Consider the following 20,450-nt stretch of genomic DNA (forward strand, 5'->3'; position numbering starts at 1 on the left):
ACAATTAGCCATTGCCGAAAACTATTTTTACTAATCACCCCATCATTTCTTGCAAAAAAAGAAAATCCTGTATGACAAAGCAAAAATGCAGTTCGAAGGCGATAAAGCGATGCAACCACAAAAGCCACATGGGGAGTCCATGCCGTTCTGTGTTTATCTTTATTCGCATGGCAAAAATTAATTCATCGTTTGTCGGCGCAAAACTATCCACAGAAGCTTCAGATGATTTCTGGGACAATTCATCGTCTGAAAAAGTCGACATTTCCTGACTGACAACGAAACAGTTCTCAAAAAAGTAATATGTGTGATTCTCTGTGCAACGAACAAAGAGAGTTGTGACAAAGCAAAGCATAAGTTTGTAGAGCCTTTGACATCATGTTTTTGCGGGCTCGGCTGGAACATGTTTCCAGCGATGGCGCATGATTTTTTGGACGACTTTAAAGCAGTAAAAATTGGTCATTAAAGGTTGTTTCGAGTTTTTAATGGCAAAAAGGGTCTTAACTTGACCCAATTTAACATTGTGTAAACAATTTAGGCCAAAATAAAATGGTCAATTTTCATCTGAGGGGCACTTTAAAGGCCTTTCAATGCATCATGACAGCTGTTCAGTGGTTCACATCGCATTTTTGACAAAATAGCCCAAACTCTTGTAAACCTGGAAGTGCCGGTTATAGCGGGCCAAGATAGAGAATTGGAGGAATTAAAATACAAGGATAAAGCTTTACAATGATGTACATTAGGATTTCTAAGTATATATGGCAGACCTGTTAATAGGCCACTGAAGTTGACCTTTATTTTACCTCTGCGAGAGAGAAGCGAAGTACTTTATTCCAACAGGTCACTATTCAGATTTAAACATATTAAAATAACAAGAAATTAATATTTTCCAAGAGATGAATGGATCATCTGCGAGCATACAAAATTTAAAAGCGGGATTGCATTGTGTTGTAGTGTACAAAGTTGCCGAAGTTACATAATTTTTTGTTGCTTTAAGGGGGGGACAACGGTCGTTTAGGCGTATTTCAAACTTTTCAATTTTTCGGAGAAAAAAGCCCAATAGAACTGCTTTTTAATATAATTGTCGAAAAAGGTTCACTAAAACGGTCCTTTAGAAAAAATAAAACAAATTACGAAATTTTGCAATTGTCAGTGGATTCTCAATATTTTATGGTCAGTGGCTCTTAATTTATCACTTGTGCCAGACCACAGCGGTCGAGCTCTCTTAAGACCCGGATTAAGATGAACATAATTCAAAACACGAATAATACGGACACGAATAATAACATCGAGGTTTTGCTTAACAACATACGGACACGAATAATAACATCGAGGTTTCGCTTAACAGCATACGGACACAAATAATAGCACCAAGGTTTCAAATAACAGCATACGGACACGAATGATAGCATCGAGGTTTTGGCGAACATTACTCTGCGAGCAGAGCCTTTTTAACCCGTCCTCAAATCGAAAAGGGAAAAGGCTCCGCCAACATCCTGCTGTTGCTCATTTGAACATGCACGGCTGTTGCCTAGAAACTGATCCATTTCCACGCCCTCTTGAACTATTGTGATTGCAGATTTGGTCATCTGTTTACATGAAAAATAAAGGCGTGCACACCAAAACTGGTTTGACTGGAGGCAAAACCGGCTTGAGTAGCCCAGAGTTTTGGGCTTTCTGCATTTCAAAGCAACAACAGGATGTCAGCAGAGCCTTTCTACTTGGAGGGTTAAAAAGAAGAAAAGAAGAAAAGAAGAAAAGAAGAAAAGGCTCTGCTCGCAGGGTAGGCGAATATCATTGAGAACACTCAAAACACCAGCGAAAATAATAGAAACCGCATCGGCAAACAGCATAACAAAATTCCAAATTTAATTTTTGCGGTAATCACCTATTAAAATTAAACAAGAGACTACAAATCCTGCGCGCGCTGAGGCCATGGCGCCAAAAAATATTTCACGCTGAATACATGTTACTGCATCAATATCTAACCGGACATCAACATCATTTCCCTTTCCTTCAAAGGAACCTTAAATCGTCTCCATGAAACGCCAAATAGCTGCAGATATCACTCCAAGTCAGACAATAATTAATTCCTCGCTTCAAGACAACTCCGCTTAGAGAAAAATAGTACCAATTTGCTGAGGATCTGGCGTTTCTTCGCCCAGAGATGATTACCTTCACATTGTAAGGGTGTTTCAGGCGTCATTTTAATTCTATTTTTATGTAGGCAAAGACAATAAAGGTTAAACTATGTGTAAATATACAAAGGAAAAACGTACCGTTACTTCCACGACCTGAACTTCGTCGTCCATCTTGGATATATTTGTGTCATGTGACGTTTTAAGGATTGGCGCCAATCGGTTGCGTCTGCATTCGATTGGTTTGTGTTTAGTTTGCTATCCCCTCCCTACTTGATTTTATTTTTTCCTGGGGGATGTGTAAAAGGGTTGATTTTTCATCTTTGGGGGGAGGGTTTGGTTTTTTGGCTTAGGGAACGGTATGAAGGCTTTCCGACCGTTTTTAAGCATTTCTTAAGGCGGATTAAGCGAATCTGGCAATCTTTCTGGATATCTTGAGTCATTTTTACATGTACCCAACAGCAATGCCTAGTTGCAACCATTTTAAAAAGATAGAGCATTTTTTCAGCAAAAATAGTCTTGCTTCTGACACGTTTCGCATACAAGTCCTTGTAAAGACTCCGAGTGTTTGTCCTAAACCAGCGGGGGGAGGTCCAAAGATGACATATCTATTTTTAGACCTGGCGCGCAGCACTATATTGATAGATTCCATGGAACTTGAGATCTCTTCACTCACAGACAAATTTGCATGTTCCCTTTTGAAATATGATCCACATGCCTATTTTCACACATGCGAAAATATTTAGCGATTTTTATCTTTCATCTTGATTTTTGAGTTAAAACGTAACGTGCACCTATCGCTTTTTTCTCCAGAAATGAGTTCTTTAATTAGTCTTCTTTCACTGGAGCTTGTTTTTTGGAAAAGATGATTTTTAAAATTTACTCCGCATTGTGTTTACCTTCTTGGTTTCTCCAAAATTTTGACTTTTCGTAGGCACGTGTTACACGTATTTAAGTGTCAATGGGTTAACATTAAAATGTGACAGCTCTTTGGATGGATGGGGATCTGTCCTAACAGGGGGATCTCATATGACTAGCCCTTTAACTACTAATGGGAGGTGGTCCCAAAGTGAAAGGGAACATCACATCAATTACTTAGAAATAAAGGCAATCCTTTTAGGACTGCAATCTCTGTGCACAAAGTACAAAAACTGCACTGTTTCAGTACTGTCTGATAACCAGACAGCTGTCACATACATAAGAAACATGGGGGGGTACACACTCTAGGGAGTGCAATCAAATCACCAGAGATGTAATTCTGTGGTGTAAAGAAAGGGATCTGTCACTTATTATATCCCACGTTCCTGGCAAACTTAATGCGGAAGCTGATACTGCAAGTAGACACAATTTCCATGATGACACAGAGTGGTCACTTGATAAGTGTATATTTGATAGCCTAGACATGTGGAGCAATCCTGATGTTGACATGTTTGCCACTAGGTAGAATGCAAAACTTCCATGTTATGTTGCATGGAAGCCAGACCCTGGGGCAATTGCCATTGATGCCTTCACAACAAATTTGTCTGGGTACACTTTGATATACTGTTTTCCTCCTTTTAAGCGTCATTGGAAGAGTTCTACAAAAGATTGCTCAGAGCCATGTTACAGCCATACTTGTACTCCCAGATTGGCCAACTCAGTTTTGGTATCCATTGTTACAGAAAATGCTGCTATCAGCACCACTCATGAAACAGTTGGAGAAGACATCTCTGACACTGCCTCACAACAAAACCAAAGCACATCCACTACATCCAAAACTCAGACAGATTGGTTGTCTTGTGTCAAGCAAACCCTTGTAAATCAGGGTATAGTAGGAGAACCCTTAAAAATCATCATTGACCCGTGGTCTACTAGCACACAGAAAAAATATCAGTCAGCCATTGGTTCCTGAATAAATTTGTGCAAAGCTAACAATGTCAAGGTCATGACACCATCTTTGTCACAATTACTTGAGTTTATGACTCTTCTATCAACAAGACTGGGATATAGCACAATGGGTACATTACGAAGTACTTTGTCCTCCTTTATCTCTATTGATGGCACCAAAGCGGGGGAACACCCTCTTGTCTCTCGATTTATTACTGGTATTTTCAACGGGAAACCATGTTTTCCCAGATACGTGGAAACCGGGGATCCACAATTCGTTCTAGATTATCTGTGTTCCTATCCGGATGCAAAGAATATGTCATTGAAACAACCAACATTAAAATTGACAATGCTTATGGCTTTGTTTAGTGCACAAAGGACTCAGACTCTCCAGTTGTTATCTACTGAATATATGGTCAGAAAATCTGATGAGTTTACATTTAAAGTTATGTCATTGTTAAAACAGTCAAGTGCTAGTGGGGAAAAGCAGAGACATCTTGCACCAATTTTTTTTTAAGAAATATACAGGTGGCAAGAGACTGTGTCTATATTATGTTGGAAGAGTACTTAAACAGAACCTCCCCTCATAGAGGTTCATGTTCACAGTTACTGTTATGTTACTCAAAGCCATTTGGACCAGCATTGAAAGATGCTATTCGTAGGTGGCTGAAAGAGGTGATGACACAATCAGGCATTGACACTACCTTGTTTAAGCTGCACTCTACCAGAAGTGCAAGCACCTCAAAAGCAATGTCAAACAATGTACCCATTAATGACATTTTGCAGACTGCTGGTTGGCAATCAAGTTCAACATTTGCTAAGTTTTATAACAAACCTCTTGTACACACCAATTGTTTCAGTGAAGGTGTATTATACAAAACCTGAACTTTAATAAATGTGCAGTTTGTTGTTTGCATTACCCTACTGCATATATGATTTTGGGGCCTTAGACGGCTCTAAAGTCTCACATAATCTCTGACTGTATGCAAATGCAAGGTAGAATTGATTAATTAAACGAGACTTACCTGTAAGTTGAAGTTTGATTGAGATTCTACGGAAGCATTTACAGAAAGGAGGAGATCACATCCCACCCTTCCCTCCCTCACATATACATTCTGTTGGGAGTCTTAACACCCCCAAAATCGGCTTTAAAGACTGAGCTTGTGGTCACACGACTTGCAATCTCACGTGATCTCCTCCTTTCTGCAAATGCTTCGGTAGAATCTCAATCAAACTTCAACTTACAGATAAGTCTCGTTTGATTATTCAAATTGAGGGGATCACACTTGCATGGCCCACCGCGAATTGAGTTCTGGACTACGCTCAAGGAGCCTGGGATATGATCCAGTCTTCCGCAGATGAAGTGAGTTCAACATGGTGGACGAGTTGCTCTTTACTGACTTAGTGTTATAGAACGTTCACACACATTATTAGGATTTTGCTTGTTTTGTTATATTTCGCATGATTAGCGCCGCACTAAGTGAGTTATTGGTTCTTCACCACTAATAGAGACCGGTAGAATGTAACCGGAAATATTGACAAAGAATGCGTAGAACGATCGACAAACAATGATGTAATTAACTAGATAATTGCTAGTGAAATCGCCTGTTAAGATTAACGATAATAAGATTTGTCTAACAGACCCATGCAACAGGAATTAGTGGGATAAACCGATTAGGAAATTAATAGTCAATTAAGCCCTATCCGACCACACCGGACTTACGTATCTGGGTGTGGATATCTGTAGCCAATAAAAGTGGCACTTGTGATCCTAAGCTAGTAAGATCGTAGAGCAGAACGTGAATGTTGTGAGCTGAAGAATAAAAGCCAACTTAAAAGAGAGTATACAGTCCTCGTTTGTTGAACCAGCGTGTGCGGAGAGCAAATTCCGCGAAACTTAGAAACTCATTGCGTGATGTGTCGAGGCAGCTACAATCCTACTTGTCTCATGAATTGCTTGAGGGTACAGTATATCGGCTGGAACAAATCTGCCGTTACGTTCTTGTTCTTGCAGGAACCAATCCAAACTTGAACGATTTGTTTGTGATTATCAGTCCCGCCTTGCAACCTGCGAAAATCTTCTTTATTCATCTGGTTATAATACACCAGTACACTTAAGTGGGCGCCCAGAAAGACCAAAATTTGAAATAAATTGAGACCAGCTGGAGTACTTCCTCTGTTATGATCTTGGTGTTCAAGATATCGCAGATGCCCTCAGTATGTCAAAGAGGAACCCAGAGGACTTCAGTCAATCCCAGGCTCCCTGAGCGTAGTCCAGAATTCAATTCGCGGTGGTCCATCCAAGTGTGATCCATTCACTTTGTACGAGATCCATTCAATTTGGTAAGTCGCCATTCCATTTGCATGTGATCCATTCAATTTGGTAAATCATCATTCAATTTGATAGTATGCCACTCAATTTATGACGAGCCGTTCAGTTTGGTGAGCCATTCAATTTAAACGTGATCCATTTTCTTGTCCACCCATACCCAAGCAGTTTGCCTAGGCCCTGCTCTTCCAACTAGTAGTGCCCCACTCTTTTCCGTGCCGGTAGTGCTAATTTTGACATCATCCATCCGCCAAATCTGTTCACTAGCAACATTTTTCCATGCGGAAATGGCGTACGTCAGGTGTATGCTGGCGTTGACATTGTTTACTCTAATGTGTAAAACACGAACATCAAGACCGACTCACCTTGAAGCTGGGTCCTGTGGCACTACAGGTACAAACCTTGATTTAACACGACTCAAACTGCTTTCCGTGATGCAGATTCGAGTTTTATGTCTTGATCCTCCAGTGGTCGCTGGTACGATACATTCATTTATTTTCGTCACAATGGGCAGTTCATCAACTGAATTATTCAATGCGAAGGTCGTACTGAGCGTGGCAATCTCTGTATTCGTCGACTGTAGCCAAAGAGTACTCCTGACTGTAATTGAACGGAAAGGGTCCTGTAGCACTAGAGATTTAATTACAAAACCTTTCACCACTCAAACTGCTTCATGGGCATGTGATGAGAGTGAAGATCCAGCTTCATCTTTCATACCTTTTATTTTTTGGTGTATTGGTATTTTTACATTGCTCTTTGTTATAAGATTCATTTACTTCAAACTGATTACGTCAATTGCATTCGCCGATCGTAGCCGTAGAGTCTGTGGCCGCGGAGTCCGTGGTCGCGGTGTGGTTATGGCTATTTCCCGAATTTGTGGTTCAACCACAACTAGCAATGTGTATTGCAGGGATGTCGATAACAACGGAAACAGCGATGGCGAGCCCTTCCAGCTAAATAAGTTGGAGAACAGAACCTCTTGGACAAATGAAGAGGTAACAAATGAAAGACTCCAAGTTGGATCTGTTGTGAGGTATCAGCAATATGTACTGCCCTCTCTGACTGCCTCCAAACAGTTCGTATATGAAAGTATCGGTGGTAAGCAACAGGTGAGACTAGCTTTAACTACGGTATGTTAATTATAATGATCAATCATTAAGACGTTCCTCACGATTAATTAGGCCTGATGAGTGGCCTGTCCAGCAGTTGCCAGCAAATTTTTGAGCAATTTAAAATTACTGTGGCCTGTGGGTAATTACTAAAAGAAGGAATGACCTAAAACCACCTACAACCATCTTAAACCACCCACAACCACCTTCAGAATACTATGTTGTGGCATGTCTCACATGTCATGACCAGGGAAAAACACCAAGAGAATTTTTTACTTGTAGTTACCAAAACAAGGAATGACCTACAATGAGCTACTGTAAGATCCCTGCAATGAAGTAAATGAAGAATTCAGAAAAAAGGCAAAAAAAAAAAAAAAACAGGACACATGTGCATTAACGTAACATGTTTGCTTTTTGTCTGCTGAATAACAGGCCAAATGATGACAGAATTTCTAGCTTGGTGATAAATTTACAGTGTATTATAATAAGACATGTCTAATGAGGATAAGGATTAAAAAAAATGCAAAAAACCTTTGGCTTAAGATGTCTTTGAGGGTCTTATATAACAAGCCTCCCATAATTTTACACTATCATGAGGCTATGAGTCGTATCTGGCCTGTCAACACCTTTTACTCATTGGTATTTTCATATCAAAACCATTAATAAGGTCACGTATCACAGTGCCGGGAGACTATGGGATGTATTTGGCCTGCCAACACCTTTAACTCATTGATATTTTTAGACAGCAAAACTAAAAGGTCATCACACTATCATCGGGCTAGAAAGTCATGCAAGCCACACCACAATATTTTGTAACACTCACAATAGCTCCCTGTAGGTCATTGTAGCTCATTGTAGGTCATTGTAAATCATTGTGGATAATTTTAGGTCATTCCTTGTTCCCACGGTAGCTCATTGTAGGTCATTGTAGATCATTCCTTGTTTTAGTAACTACATGTAAAAAATTCTCTTGGTGTTTTTCCTTGGTCATGACATGCGAGACATGCAACAACATTTCCGGTGTGCATTTTAATTGTCACAAATTGTCACACAATAGTATTCTGAAAGTAAGTTGTAGGTGGTTTTAGATGGTAGGAGGTGGTGGTTGTGGGTGGTTGTAGGTGGTGGTTGTGGGTGGTTGTAGGTGGTTTAGATGGTTGTAGGTGGCTTTAGGTCATTCTTTCTTTTAGTAATTATGGTGGCCTGTGAGTGTTATTCTAAATGAATGATAAAAGTGAACTTTGGTGTACATGTTGTAGTTCAATTTTATCCCTGGTTCAAATTTTATTTTCCTTTATTTCAAACTCATTATCATACATTAACATGACCGAGAACAAAGGAAAATGAAATTTGAACCATTAGTATAAAATTGAACTACAACATACACAACTACAGATTCTAAGTTCCAATTGCAAATCCAAAGTTTGTACTGATTACGATTCCTGCTTTAATAAACTAACACAGAGGTGGAATCTCAAAGAGTTTAATAACACTCTGTTAAAATGCTCTCAGCTAAATACAACCCAAGTATCTCTCTCAAAGCACATCTTATTTTCAGGATTTTGCTGTGGACTAGGTCCAAGTAATTATACCTTAGAAAAAGAAGCCATCCCTATCAGGATTTGATCTGAGATCACTAGAATTATATATCAGCTGATGGTTGCCCCTCAGAAATTTGATGTTCAAATTTGTTCCAAACAAATATGCTACTTTTTAAGAACATCAAATTTCCAAGGGGCAGCTATCAGTCTTTATTGTTCACCACTAAATTTTCTTCTACACACCCGTTGAAAAATAGTCAAAACTCACCAATTGCAGATCAATCAAATATTTTATTCATGCATACAGCCAGCAGTCACAAATGTTATTAATTCGCAACTGTACATTGGCTAAATAATACATTATACCTGTCAGAATTTAAAAGGTACTGTTTTTCTGATCTGCCTGACTTGGTGGCCGTCAAACCATTCAAAAGTTTTGGGTGTTACAAAAACAAAGACCTAAGACCTAAGACCTGGTCTTCGTTTTCATGGTACTAAAAGGAAGACCCTGTAAACAGAAAACCGTCGAAATTACAAGTTAAACATACATTAAACAGCAACAACGCTTAGTAATAATTGATACACCACGCTTCGTGGGTTTCTTCCCATTATTATACAGCCAGTACTACTGGCCCGTCTTGTCTGTTCTGTTTCGCTATGCGAGCCAATTTGGTGTTGATATTCTCGAGGGTTTCCTCAGGTGAACTTACCACACATATTATTCTTGGAACAGCAGGCAGAATTCGAACGCTAGCTGCCTTTGATTTATAGTAAGCATATTGCATGAAAGAATAACAAAGAACGCATTCTGTACAGGAAATGACTCTTGGGTTCTGTCAACAAATAATCTATGTCTACTATATTTTGTAGCTTAAATAGATTCTGACGGTCGTTAAGCCTTCTCTGTTGGAAAATTCTCATTAAAAAGTAAGCAATTCTTTTGGCTAATGCAGACTCTTCGTTTTCGTAGTACGAAAACAAAGACCCTTCATTAAAAGTAGAAAATTATTTGAAACTACGATTGTAGAGGTACCCAGAGCACTAGTAATTGTTATTTCAGCTTTATAGTTAGCATTGGTTTTATAGTTAGCATTGGTTTTATAGTTAGCATTGCATGACAGAATAACAATGAACGCATTCTGTACAGGAAATGACTCTGGATTCTGCCAATAAATAATCTCTTTCTACTGTATTTCGTAGCGTAAATAGATTCCGACCATCGCCAAGCCTTCTCTACTGGAAAATTCTCGTTAGAAAGCAATTCTTTTGGCTAATGCAGGGTCTTCGTTTTTGTAGTACGAAAACGAAGACCCTTTATTAAAAGCCTAAATAAAGCGTGCTTAACCTTAGTCAGAGGCCCTAAAATATTCTGATCACTCCTTTGATGGGGATGTCTGTCCAAACTTGGACTCATTGCATAGAAAAACAAATCCAAGAGCCGAAAGCAGTGGTGGCTGAAGAAAGAACAATAAAAACCACACTCAAACTGTCTTAACATATCAAAAGCTTAAATAACACTTACTAGTGCTCAGTCAGTACGTCTACAATTGTACTTTCAAAGGATTTTCTGCTTTTAATAAAGGGTCTTTGTTTTCGTAGTATGAAAACGAAGACCCTGCAATAGCCAAAAGAATTGCTTACTTTTTAACGAGAATTTTCCAGCAGAAAATCTATTTTAGCTACGAAATACAGTAGACATAGATTATTTATTGACAGAACCCAAGAGTCATTTTCTGTACAGAAGGCATTCTTTGTTATTCTGTCACGCAATGCTAACTATAAATCAAAGGCAGCTAGCGTTCGAATTCTGCCTGCTGTTCCAGAGTAATATGTGTGGTAAGTATACCTGAGGAAACCCTTGAGGATATCAACACCCAATTGGCTCGCATAGCAAAACAGAACAGACAAGATGAGCCAGTAGTACTGGCAGTATAGTAATGGCAGTCGTTTTCGCAGTACGAAAACGAAGACCGGGTCTTAGGTCTTTGTTTTCAAGGGTCTTCGTTTTTGAGGGTCTTCATTTTCGTAACACCCAAAATTTTTCACAGAGCAGTACTATCCATCCGGGTTTTTTCTGCGGACGGGCACTATGGGCTGTTAGTGTCTCTTCAAAGACCAACACTATCACATCATGTGATCAATTTAAACCAATAAGAATCTGAGAAAATTTAGTGATGAACTATGGACAGGACATAGGACAGGGTTTGGGCATGTAGAATCAGGTACTGTGACGGTGGATCCAACATTTTTGTGTGTGTTTCAAAAGAGTACAACCAAACAAAAGACTTGAAAACCTAAACACAATGGCTGTTGCATGTACATGTATGGCAATTAATTGTTTCCTCATAGACACAGGAATTTACGGGTGATTCATTACGAAAAGAAGTGAACATTTTCAAAAGTGACAAAGTTCTAGTTTTAAAGGAAGGAGAGGGCCCTGAGAATGAAGTTGCAGAAGTTCCACCAAGGTTTTTTTATGTATAGATAGAAAACATCTAACATGCAGTACTAGATACATGACTTTTGTTTCCTTGAAAGGACATAACCAACTTGCAATTTGGTCTTCTTCAAAATCGTGAAAGTGTTTATAGAGGACTTAAAAAGGCACATGGATACATCAACCCAAAGGTAACTGATTATAGGCTGTAACTTAAAGGAAATTTTCAAACAAAACACTTGTTTCTGTCGCATGAAGTTATTAGATAAGCAGCATTGATGATGATGATGACTTTATTGAAACTCGGATGAAAATGAGGCTTGTTAGGCCTCTAGCAATAGAGATGCTAATATACCAAGAAAAATATATGAATATAAATTTCAGAGTTTAAGAATAATATAAGCCTAAATGTAAATGATGATATAATGATGCCTGATAGAAAATTACAAATTACTTAGTTTCCTGAAAGGGCCAAATTCGGCTATAAATCTTAGCTTATTAGGTAATGTATTCCAAGCCTTAGCAGCAATGTAAGAAGTCGACTTAAGGCCGTAGGTTGTGGTCTTAGCTACAGGTAAAACAAGTTTGTTTTTGCCCCTAAGATTTTTCTTATTGCTTCTCCTTCAGTCCTTAAAGTGCCACTACGACGAAAATTTTTGTCTCTGGTTTCCACATTTTTTAGCGCCAATCAAGTTAATATGGTTAGAATTTTACTATGTGATAGTTTTTAGGTCGATGGAAGCGAAATACGCCTTGATATAGCTGGCCGAAATTCACGAAAAACCCGTCCGCCATTACTCAGCTCGCAACCGAGAGCCAGTGACTGAACTGAGAAGCGGTTTTACGCATGAGCTGGCCTGTGACGTCATATGCGCACTTTCGCATCGTGCTTCGTGTGTTGTGAGAGATTCGATAGTGGAAATTCTAGACGTTTTATAAGATGTATTCTTCCTCAAATTCTTCTTCCAATTGGCATACAAATTTAGCCACGTTTTTTAGGTCGAGCTGCGCATATGACGTCACTTCTGAAAGGCTCCAACTAGTGCCAACTCTTTTTGCCACACGCGGCCATTTTTGAATTGAGTAGTGGCGGGGGACCAAAAACAAAAAACAAGGTTGAAATAATCATACTTCCCGTGAGTATTTTGCGATTAAACTTGGCATGGTAAGTGTTTCTTACTTCTAGTTTCCAGAAGTGTAAAGAATAGGCAATGCGAAATTTTGATCCTAGTGGCACTTTAATAGGATGTATGTCAGCTTATTGCAAATTTCCTTTCTAACATCTCTTCATTTTCAGAGACAGCTTATGTGTCTAATGTGCAGAAAGACTGTTTGCAACTAAGGTGTCTTAGTGCCCAACACAATCACTTAGACTAGGGTTGTTATAGTTGGGGATTTTTGTTTCATACGGTAATCTAGTATACTGACCCCTAGACAACCAATCAAAAACATGAGAATATTTATGACTTGCATTGCCATTTTCTATCAAAAATTAAACATGCACTGAGAACATATCAACTGATATACTTTTAACACTCATTGTAATGGGTGATTAATTGATAATTTTTATGTGAAGATGATTCCTCAGTATTGCTTATCCTGTACATAATGAGCATAAAAATCACATAATCATATTCAGCAAGTTGTTCCATACACTCAAGACTATCTACCTATGGAGTTTTTTCAAGTGTTATTGTAAAGATACAATGTATATATGAAATTCATATATTTTGAACTGCGGTATTAGATATGCTTGATGCACAATCCTCGCAGTAGAGAGTGCTATTTATGTAATAGCAAAAAATCAGACCTGAAAAAAATCAGGCCTGTATGGGATTCAAACCAGTGACCTCTGCAATACTAGTGCAGCGCTCTACCAATTGAGCTGACAAGCCAACTGAGAGCAGGCCGTTAAGTTGATTCGTAATAAACCCGTGAAGATAAATCAGATACAATGTATATATGAAGTTTATATATTTTGAACTGCGGTATTAGATACGTATGATGCACGATCCTCGCAGTAGAGAGCACTATTTATGCAATAGCAAAAAATCAGACCTGAAAAAAATCAGGCCTGTACGGGATTCGAACCACTGACCTCTGCAATACTAGTGCAGCGCTCTACCAATTGAGCTGACAAGCCAACTGGGAGCAGGCCATTAAGTTGATTCGTAATAAATCCGTGATGATAAATTGGGCCCTGGGGCTTGTTTCTTGAAAGTTGCTGTAACTTTCATGCCTGTCAAGCCATGCATGTTTTAAAATCAAAATTTCAAGGATAGGCAAGCAGACTCTGGCACCCAAACTGGTCTTTTTTGTTTCTTTAGCTGAAAGTTTATTGTATCATTTTCAAAACTTTGGAAATCCCTATCTTTAATGAAAACAGAACAGCCTTATGGGCCTGTTAAGTTACCGGGACTTTCAAGAAACAGGCTCCAGGTCTCTAACCTTGTTATTGATTACAGTACCATTGTGCACACTAGTTACAGAGCCTAATTCATTATGTTTTTTTTCCTTTATTTTCCTTTGCTTCATGGAAAGGCTAATATACCAGTCAGAGTATATTATGCTTATTATTATTATTATTATTATGCTATTAGGCATGTACCAGAGTTCACCTCATTCAAATACGGGCTGGTACAATTTTGAACGAAACAGTCACTTTGGAAACAATGGATAAAGAATCGTTAAATATGCCACTGAACTGTAGAGAAAGCCTTCTCTTATCTGCAACACCAGTTCAATTACAACTTAAGACTGCTGATGATGAAGTTGATGGAGTGGCAATTGTAAAATGCAAAGGTGGCGAATTTACCTGTGAAGGACTGATTTCAAGTGAGTGATGAGCATTATATATGACTGTACATGTTTTACAGCTTTATGCATGACAAGGACAATAACAAAGGAATAAGGCTGGATATTTTTAAATTTTTCCTCTTTCTTTTGTTTGTGACAATACCTGGAAAGTGCAGATATACTCACAATATTGTAATGGATGTAAATGTTTTTGACCGCATAAATGATAATTACTTATTAAATACCCACTTCTGTCATAAAAGATATGTGCCAATTCAGCCTAACTTAGTTGTGAAACTAGAGCTTGAATTAGATACTGAGAAAAAATACTTCAGACTTCATCAGGATTCAAAATTATGACCCCTGTGAAATTACTGGACATGTATTACTTTATTCAATCAAGCCATCAATTCAGTGGCAGTTGGTCATTCCATAAGACTTGCTTAATATCAAGAGTGTGGTGTATGCGCATGCCCACATGCTATTGCTTTATTCACGCTTCATTTGCTGCAGCTGTCAGTTCATGTAGTTGGTGTTCATTGTAGGGAGAGTTGAAAAGACTGACCCCACTCCGCAGACTACCCTATGGACTACTCTGCAAACTATCCAAAAGACTACTCCACAGACCACCCCACTGACTACTCCGCAGACTGCCTCCATGGACTACCTGAAATAATCAATCAAATTTAGTTTTATGGGGGAAGAGACACAAGCCTTAACCTGCTCAACCTGCACGATTAAAACAGCTATCCACCATTTTCGTTTCGCCGACTTCCTCGACCCAGTCTTTCTTTCATGTTTGCCCCATTCTTCATCAGCCACCAGTCTAAACAATGTTTCCACAATTACTTGCCATGGATAACTTACAAAATGATTACAAACATTTCAAACTAAAAAGGGCAAATTTTGCATTCATTTGTAATACAAATCAGCCAAGAATATCATAAAGGAAATTTAGTTCACCTGTCTGTAGTCCTCTCATTTTGCAGGGCGTCAATTGTAAGGAAGATTCAAAAGAGCTACTTTTTAGCAAATGTTAATGTCGATGGCAAACACTTGAGGCAGATTGGGAAGATTAATATTCCACAGCACTTAACTGATCGTTCATTGTGGAAACTGTCTAGACTGATGGCCGATAAGGAATGGGGCAAATATGAAAAAAAAAAAAACTGGGTAGAGGAAGACGGTGAAAAGAAAATGGCAGCTGTTTTGATCGTGCAGGCTGGCACACAGGTTGAGCAGGTAGGCTTGTCTCTTCCCCTGTAAAAGTAAATTTGGTTGATTATTTAGGGTAGTCTGTGGGGGTAGTCTGCAGGGTAGTCCGCAGAGTAATCCGTGGGGTAGTCCGCAGAGTAGTCTGTTAGGTAGTCCACGGAGTAGTGTGTAGGGTAGTCCACAAAGTAGTCCGTAGGGTAGTCCATGGAGTGGGGGTCAGTCTTTTCAACTCTCCCATTCATTGTAGTTGTTAGCTGGTGTAATTAAAGAACTGTTCAGCTGTTTACCGCCTGAATTTGTGGTAGGTAACCAAGAGTAATTGACCAAATGAATGTAATTGATCACTTTTACTTTATTTTGACTAAGACTGATAGCCAGTGTTAAAAGAAAGGAATTCCTCAATTTTATTATGTTCTTATCAAATTGATTCTTATTAACTGTAAGTCTTCATGACTCATAGGAAATTTTATGGCCAATATTGTAGCAGAATTAAAGGATCTAAATGATCTGCAGTATTAATTCTTTATCTTTGTTAAAAAGAAATGACTCCCATAAGTGACCAAAGTAGTATCAGGTCAGCGGTTATATTTAGCGCATGCCTATCCAAATAAAGTGTGCTTATTTCCATCCGCCATCTTGGGTGTATGTTGTGTCTTTTGATCCAGATAACACTTCAACCAAGACTGAGTTTCTCCCTACAATATCAATACCATATCAATCAAACAGGTGATGAGAATAAAAGGAAAATATCAATAAGGGGATTATCAGTGGATTCAATACCAAATTCTCCTAACAAACATCATAAGAAATGTATAGCAGACAGTAAGGAGAATTACTAATAAGAACTTGGGAGTGAAAGGGTAAAGTGTGCTGCACTAAGTGTTAAAATTTACCTTTTCACTTGAAGTGTGATGACTGATATGAAGCATTTAAAAAGTCACAAATAATAATAAAACACTTTAATTTGTCTGCATTGTATTTGGTAAATACCCTATTTGATAAGAAATTTTTTTAGTTAGTCCTATTTTCAGAATCTTTTGAGAAAATTAGTATTGTCACATACTTAGTGCACATTGTCTTCTTGTACTTCTTTTCAGGATACAAACCCTATATCATATCTAGGGATGATGAACCTGTAGAGATACAGAATGGATATGGCGAGATGATTCCAGTTTCGAGACATGGGCGTGTCTTGTTTGACACTGGCAATGAGGCAGCCACTGGTATATCCAGAAAGCTTCTGTTGAAGTTGAAGCTGAAACCTGATCCCACCAAAAAAGAGGTGGTTGAATTGGCAGGAGGAAGATCAGACCAGTTTGAAACTGCAGAAATTGAGCTCATAATTCGAGGACACCATTTTAAAGTCAATGCATTAGTTGGTGCCCCAGCTAAGGATACTGATCTTCTTGTCGGATATGAGGATGTAATAAAGACACTGTATGGCTTAGGGTATACTATAGGTATATAAGAATTTCCTAATGATGTTTACCCTTTGCAGCAAACTCCCAATCAGTAGAATTCACTTTGAATTCAAGATGGCGGGCACGCCACTGAGAGCTCCGTGTCTTGCTCTCCTTATTGCTCTTCTACTGTATTTTAAGCTTTTCAAAGTCGACATCCTACATTCTATAACACCTATTCAAGTCAACGTTTCATCCTTACCGGCCTTGATCACCTCTACAAAGCCTAAATGCTTATTTAATCCCACGTGCACTCGTTTCTTCACAACACGAATCAGCTACTATCCACAATCTACTTCAACATTCCAACTCAACAACCTGGTATTTAGTGGGGACATCTCGCCTAACCCAGGTCCTGCTTACAACTCTACTCGTATTAACAACTCTGATGGTCTCAATATCCTGTACATTAACGCAAGAAGTTTAAAGGCCTTTGTTGCAAGTAGTGATAATGGCGGCACCAAAGTATGCAAGATCCAGCTCCTACAACAACTTGTGCTTAGCAGCTCCTACGACGTGGTCTGCGTGTGTGAAACTTGGTTGAATGACTCCATCCTAAGCAGTGAAATTCTTCCAGGCTATACAATCTATCGCCGTGATCGCTTAATTCGAACTGGTGGAGGTGTTCTAGTTGCTGTAAAGGACAATATTAGATCAACTCGTCACGCTGAACTCGAACCGGAAAATACTGAACTTATTGTGATCGAACTTATTATACCAAGCAGCAAGTCCGTCCTTCTCTACACCTTCTATCGCCCTCCAAATTCAGCACCTGACGTTCTTCTCCAGCTTTTGCGCTCTTTGGAATTGAATTTTCTAATTGCAATCATCATTTCATCAGTAAATCTGACAAAATGCAGGGCAACCATTTTGAATTTAGCACGACTGCTATAATCACTTCGTGTGAAGTTATTAAGGTGGCTCGTACCAGTTTCCTCGCGCGGGGAACAGGTCACTCTTGCGTGACGCGCGCGAAAGAAACGTGCGAGAGAAGCGCGAGATCAAAAGATGAAAATTCAAAACAAAGATGGCGGCGCGTGGAATTTTTGCTAGCGACTAAATACAGGAATAGCTCCGACCTGTAACTGGATGATAAAAATAGTAAAAGTTTGTAAAAGTTAATAAGTTACATCTTAACTCCTTGCAAGTGAGTATTGTTTAACCGCGTGTCTCCAAGCGGAACAGGGAAATATCAATGCGACTGAAAACTCCGATGTGTCAAACAAGAGATGGTTACTTACATAACGAAGGGACGACCTTTCTAGTTCAGCGATATTCCGGAGAGGACAAAGTCATCTGCTGACTCGCTCCGCTGACTAAACTCATTTAGTCAGTGCAGACTCAGTTCAGGTGGACGATTAGAGACTGGAGCCATTCCTGTATTTCACCGCTGGCAGGAATGGCTCCGACTCATACGTTTATTAATTTTCTTTTTTTTTTCTTTTTGGCGAAATAAATTTTAAACTGAAATAAAATCGAAAGAGCTTTTTATTAAGTTCTTCTTAAGTTGAACATTACAATATTTGTGAATGGAGCCCTCATAAATTAATACAAGGCCATGTGATGTCTAAAGTTTAATGCAGCAACTGCATGTCGCGTTTCGAAAATCACGCAATGTTACGTGACGCTCCGACCGATATTTTTAAGTTACAGTATGCTTTGCTGGAGAAATGTGGCTTGGCCGCAATCGAGGGAGTTTTCTTCGTAGAACATTGACTGGCAAGAGTACCATATCACCCCAATCATTAATTATGCATTCAGACTAGTAGACTTTGTTTTAAAAGTTTTGTCGTGAAAGACAAAGAAATGGAATGCATAATTAATGCATGGGTTTACATGGTACTCTTTCCCCATTGACTTTCTGGGAAAATTGTTCACATGAAAGACAAATCCATTCATCGGGCTCCTCGCTATTTTTGCACAACACCGAAAGGAAGAAAGTCGCGGATTACTTTAATTTCGCTTGGCAATTTTTAACAACTCTACCTGAAAAAAGGAAATACTCACGTGCAAGAAGTTGAGCTATAACTTATTAACTTTTACTATTTTTATCATCCAATTACAGGTCGGAGCCATTCCTGTATTTAGTCGCTGCAATTGGAGCGACTAAATACAGGAATGGCTCCGGTCTCTGATCGTTCGCCTGAACTGAGCCCAGACTGACCAACTGAATTTAGTCAGAGGAATTTGTCAGCGGATAACTTAGTCATCGCCGGATCACTGTTGAACTACCTCGCAGAACAAGAAAGGCCCTCCCCTCGTTATGTAACCATTTCTTGTTTGACACATCGGTGTTTTCGCTCGCATTATTATTTCACTGTTCCGCTTGGAGACACACGGTTAAACAATACTCACGTGCAGGGAGTTAAGATGTAACTTATTAACTATTACTATTTTTATCATCCAATTACAGGTCGGAGCCATTCCTGTATTTAGTCGCTAGTGGAATTTTTTCTACTTTTGTGAGTTTACCTAAGAGCATGTATTTGATGTGTTGAGCGGCCACTATGAATGCAGGAGATAGAAACTAAGATAACGAAGACGATTTTCGGAGAAGTAAATGTTGCTCCATTTCACATTTAAATGAAATATTCAACCGATATGAAATCTTGCGATGGCGAAAAAGGAAGAACTCAAGTGAAGGATAATCTACCTGAAGTGGAAGAAGACTTTGAAACTTAAAAGAAAATAATATGATATAGCCAGAAGTCATGTGTAGGATTTTTAAGATAGCTCGGGAGGCTGTCTTTGACGGCTTTTTAATGATTTTCTTAGCAGTAAGCGTCTGTAAACATCAGATCGTAGGTGCTCGCGCGAGCACACGCAATTGTCAGCGGTAGCTAAAACAGATCATGAGCAAATGTCGATCTTATAGAATCCAAATTTTTAAAACGCGCGTGGAAATTGCTAAACTCACGAAAGCTATTGCATGCAAACAAGTCCGGTGACCCCATCCTTTTATTGTTCCAATATGATAATAACGTCGAAAGGAATCATCAGAAAAAAAAACTAGAAAATTCTACGGAAGGAAATTTGTGATGTGTGAAAATTGTCCTTTTTGTAGATTTTCCGAAATTCCGCTCCGTAGAATTTTTTAAAAATCTTTGTTCATTTTCCTTTTCAAGTGCCAAAGGCAATCACTGAAAAAAATCAGGGGGTCACCGGGTTAGTTTTCGAATTATTTGAGCCACAAGCTAAAAAATGCGTTTGAATAAGCATATGAAAGCGTTGCCATGGAAACTACTAGGGACGAAATGACACTTATTTTTGGATAACCAATGATTACGTAATTCAACCCCGTAAAAGTGTTCAACTGGCCTTGGTCAGTCTTTCTGTTGTATTCTTTCAAAGTTACAAACCATCAAAAAGATGAAAACCGGTACGAGCCACATTAAAGCAAGATATGAAGCAACCCTCAACCAACAGAGCATGCAGATCTCTTTAAGCATTGCCACAAATTATACTTATGTCGTATATCAAAAATACAGTAGCTGCCTTTGGAGTCAATATGATGTGGTGGATTGAGAGTTTTAGAACATCCGTCTATTACCTGAGATATACT

The 20,450-nt window shown here is 38.9% G+C and overlaps 2 protein-coding genes across 4 annotated transcripts in view; one reads left to right on the forward strand and one right to left on the reverse strand.

Moving 5' to 3' along the window:
• LOC111331574 (uncharacterized) overlaps positions 1–2,317 on the reverse strand; it is a 30,462-nt gene extending 28,145 nt beyond the window's left edge. For all 3 annotated transcript variants that reach the window (XM_088760106.1, XM_088760107.1, XM_088760105.1), the window contains exon 1: positions 2,277–2,317. In XM_088760106.1, the coding sequence (XP_088616232.1) occupies positions 2,277–2,309 (33 nt within the window). In that variant the 5' untranslated portion in view covers positions 2,310–2,317. The remainder of the gene's footprint in view (positions 1–2,276) is intronic.
• Positions 2,318–6,189: 3,872 nt separating this feature from the next.
• Positions 6,190–20,450, forward strand: part of LOC111331543 (uncharacterized) — a gene marked incomplete at its 5' end in the record, with an annotated part of 17,284 nt that continues 3,023 nt past the window's right edge. The window contains 5 exons of the mRNA XM_022936669.2: positions 6,190–6,344; positions 7,241–7,439; positions 11,519–11,608; positions 14,018–14,252; positions 16,526–20,450. The exon at positions 16,526–20,450 is cut by the window's right edge and continues 3,023 nt beyond it. Coding sequence (XP_022792404.2) covers positions 6,190–6,344; positions 7,241–7,439; positions 11,519–11,608; positions 14,018–14,252; positions 16,526–16,896 — 1,050 coding nt within the window. The remainder of the gene's footprint in view (positions 6,345–7,240; positions 7,440–11,518; positions 11,609–14,017; positions 14,253–16,525) is intronic.

The sequence above is a fragment of the Stylophora pistillata genome, chromosome 5 (assembly GCF_964205215.1).
Source record: "Stylophora pistillata chromosome 5, jaStyPist1.2, whole genome shotgun sequence".
NCBI lineage: Eukaryota > Metazoa > Cnidaria > Anthozoa > Scleractinia > Pocilloporidae > Stylophora > Stylophora pistillata.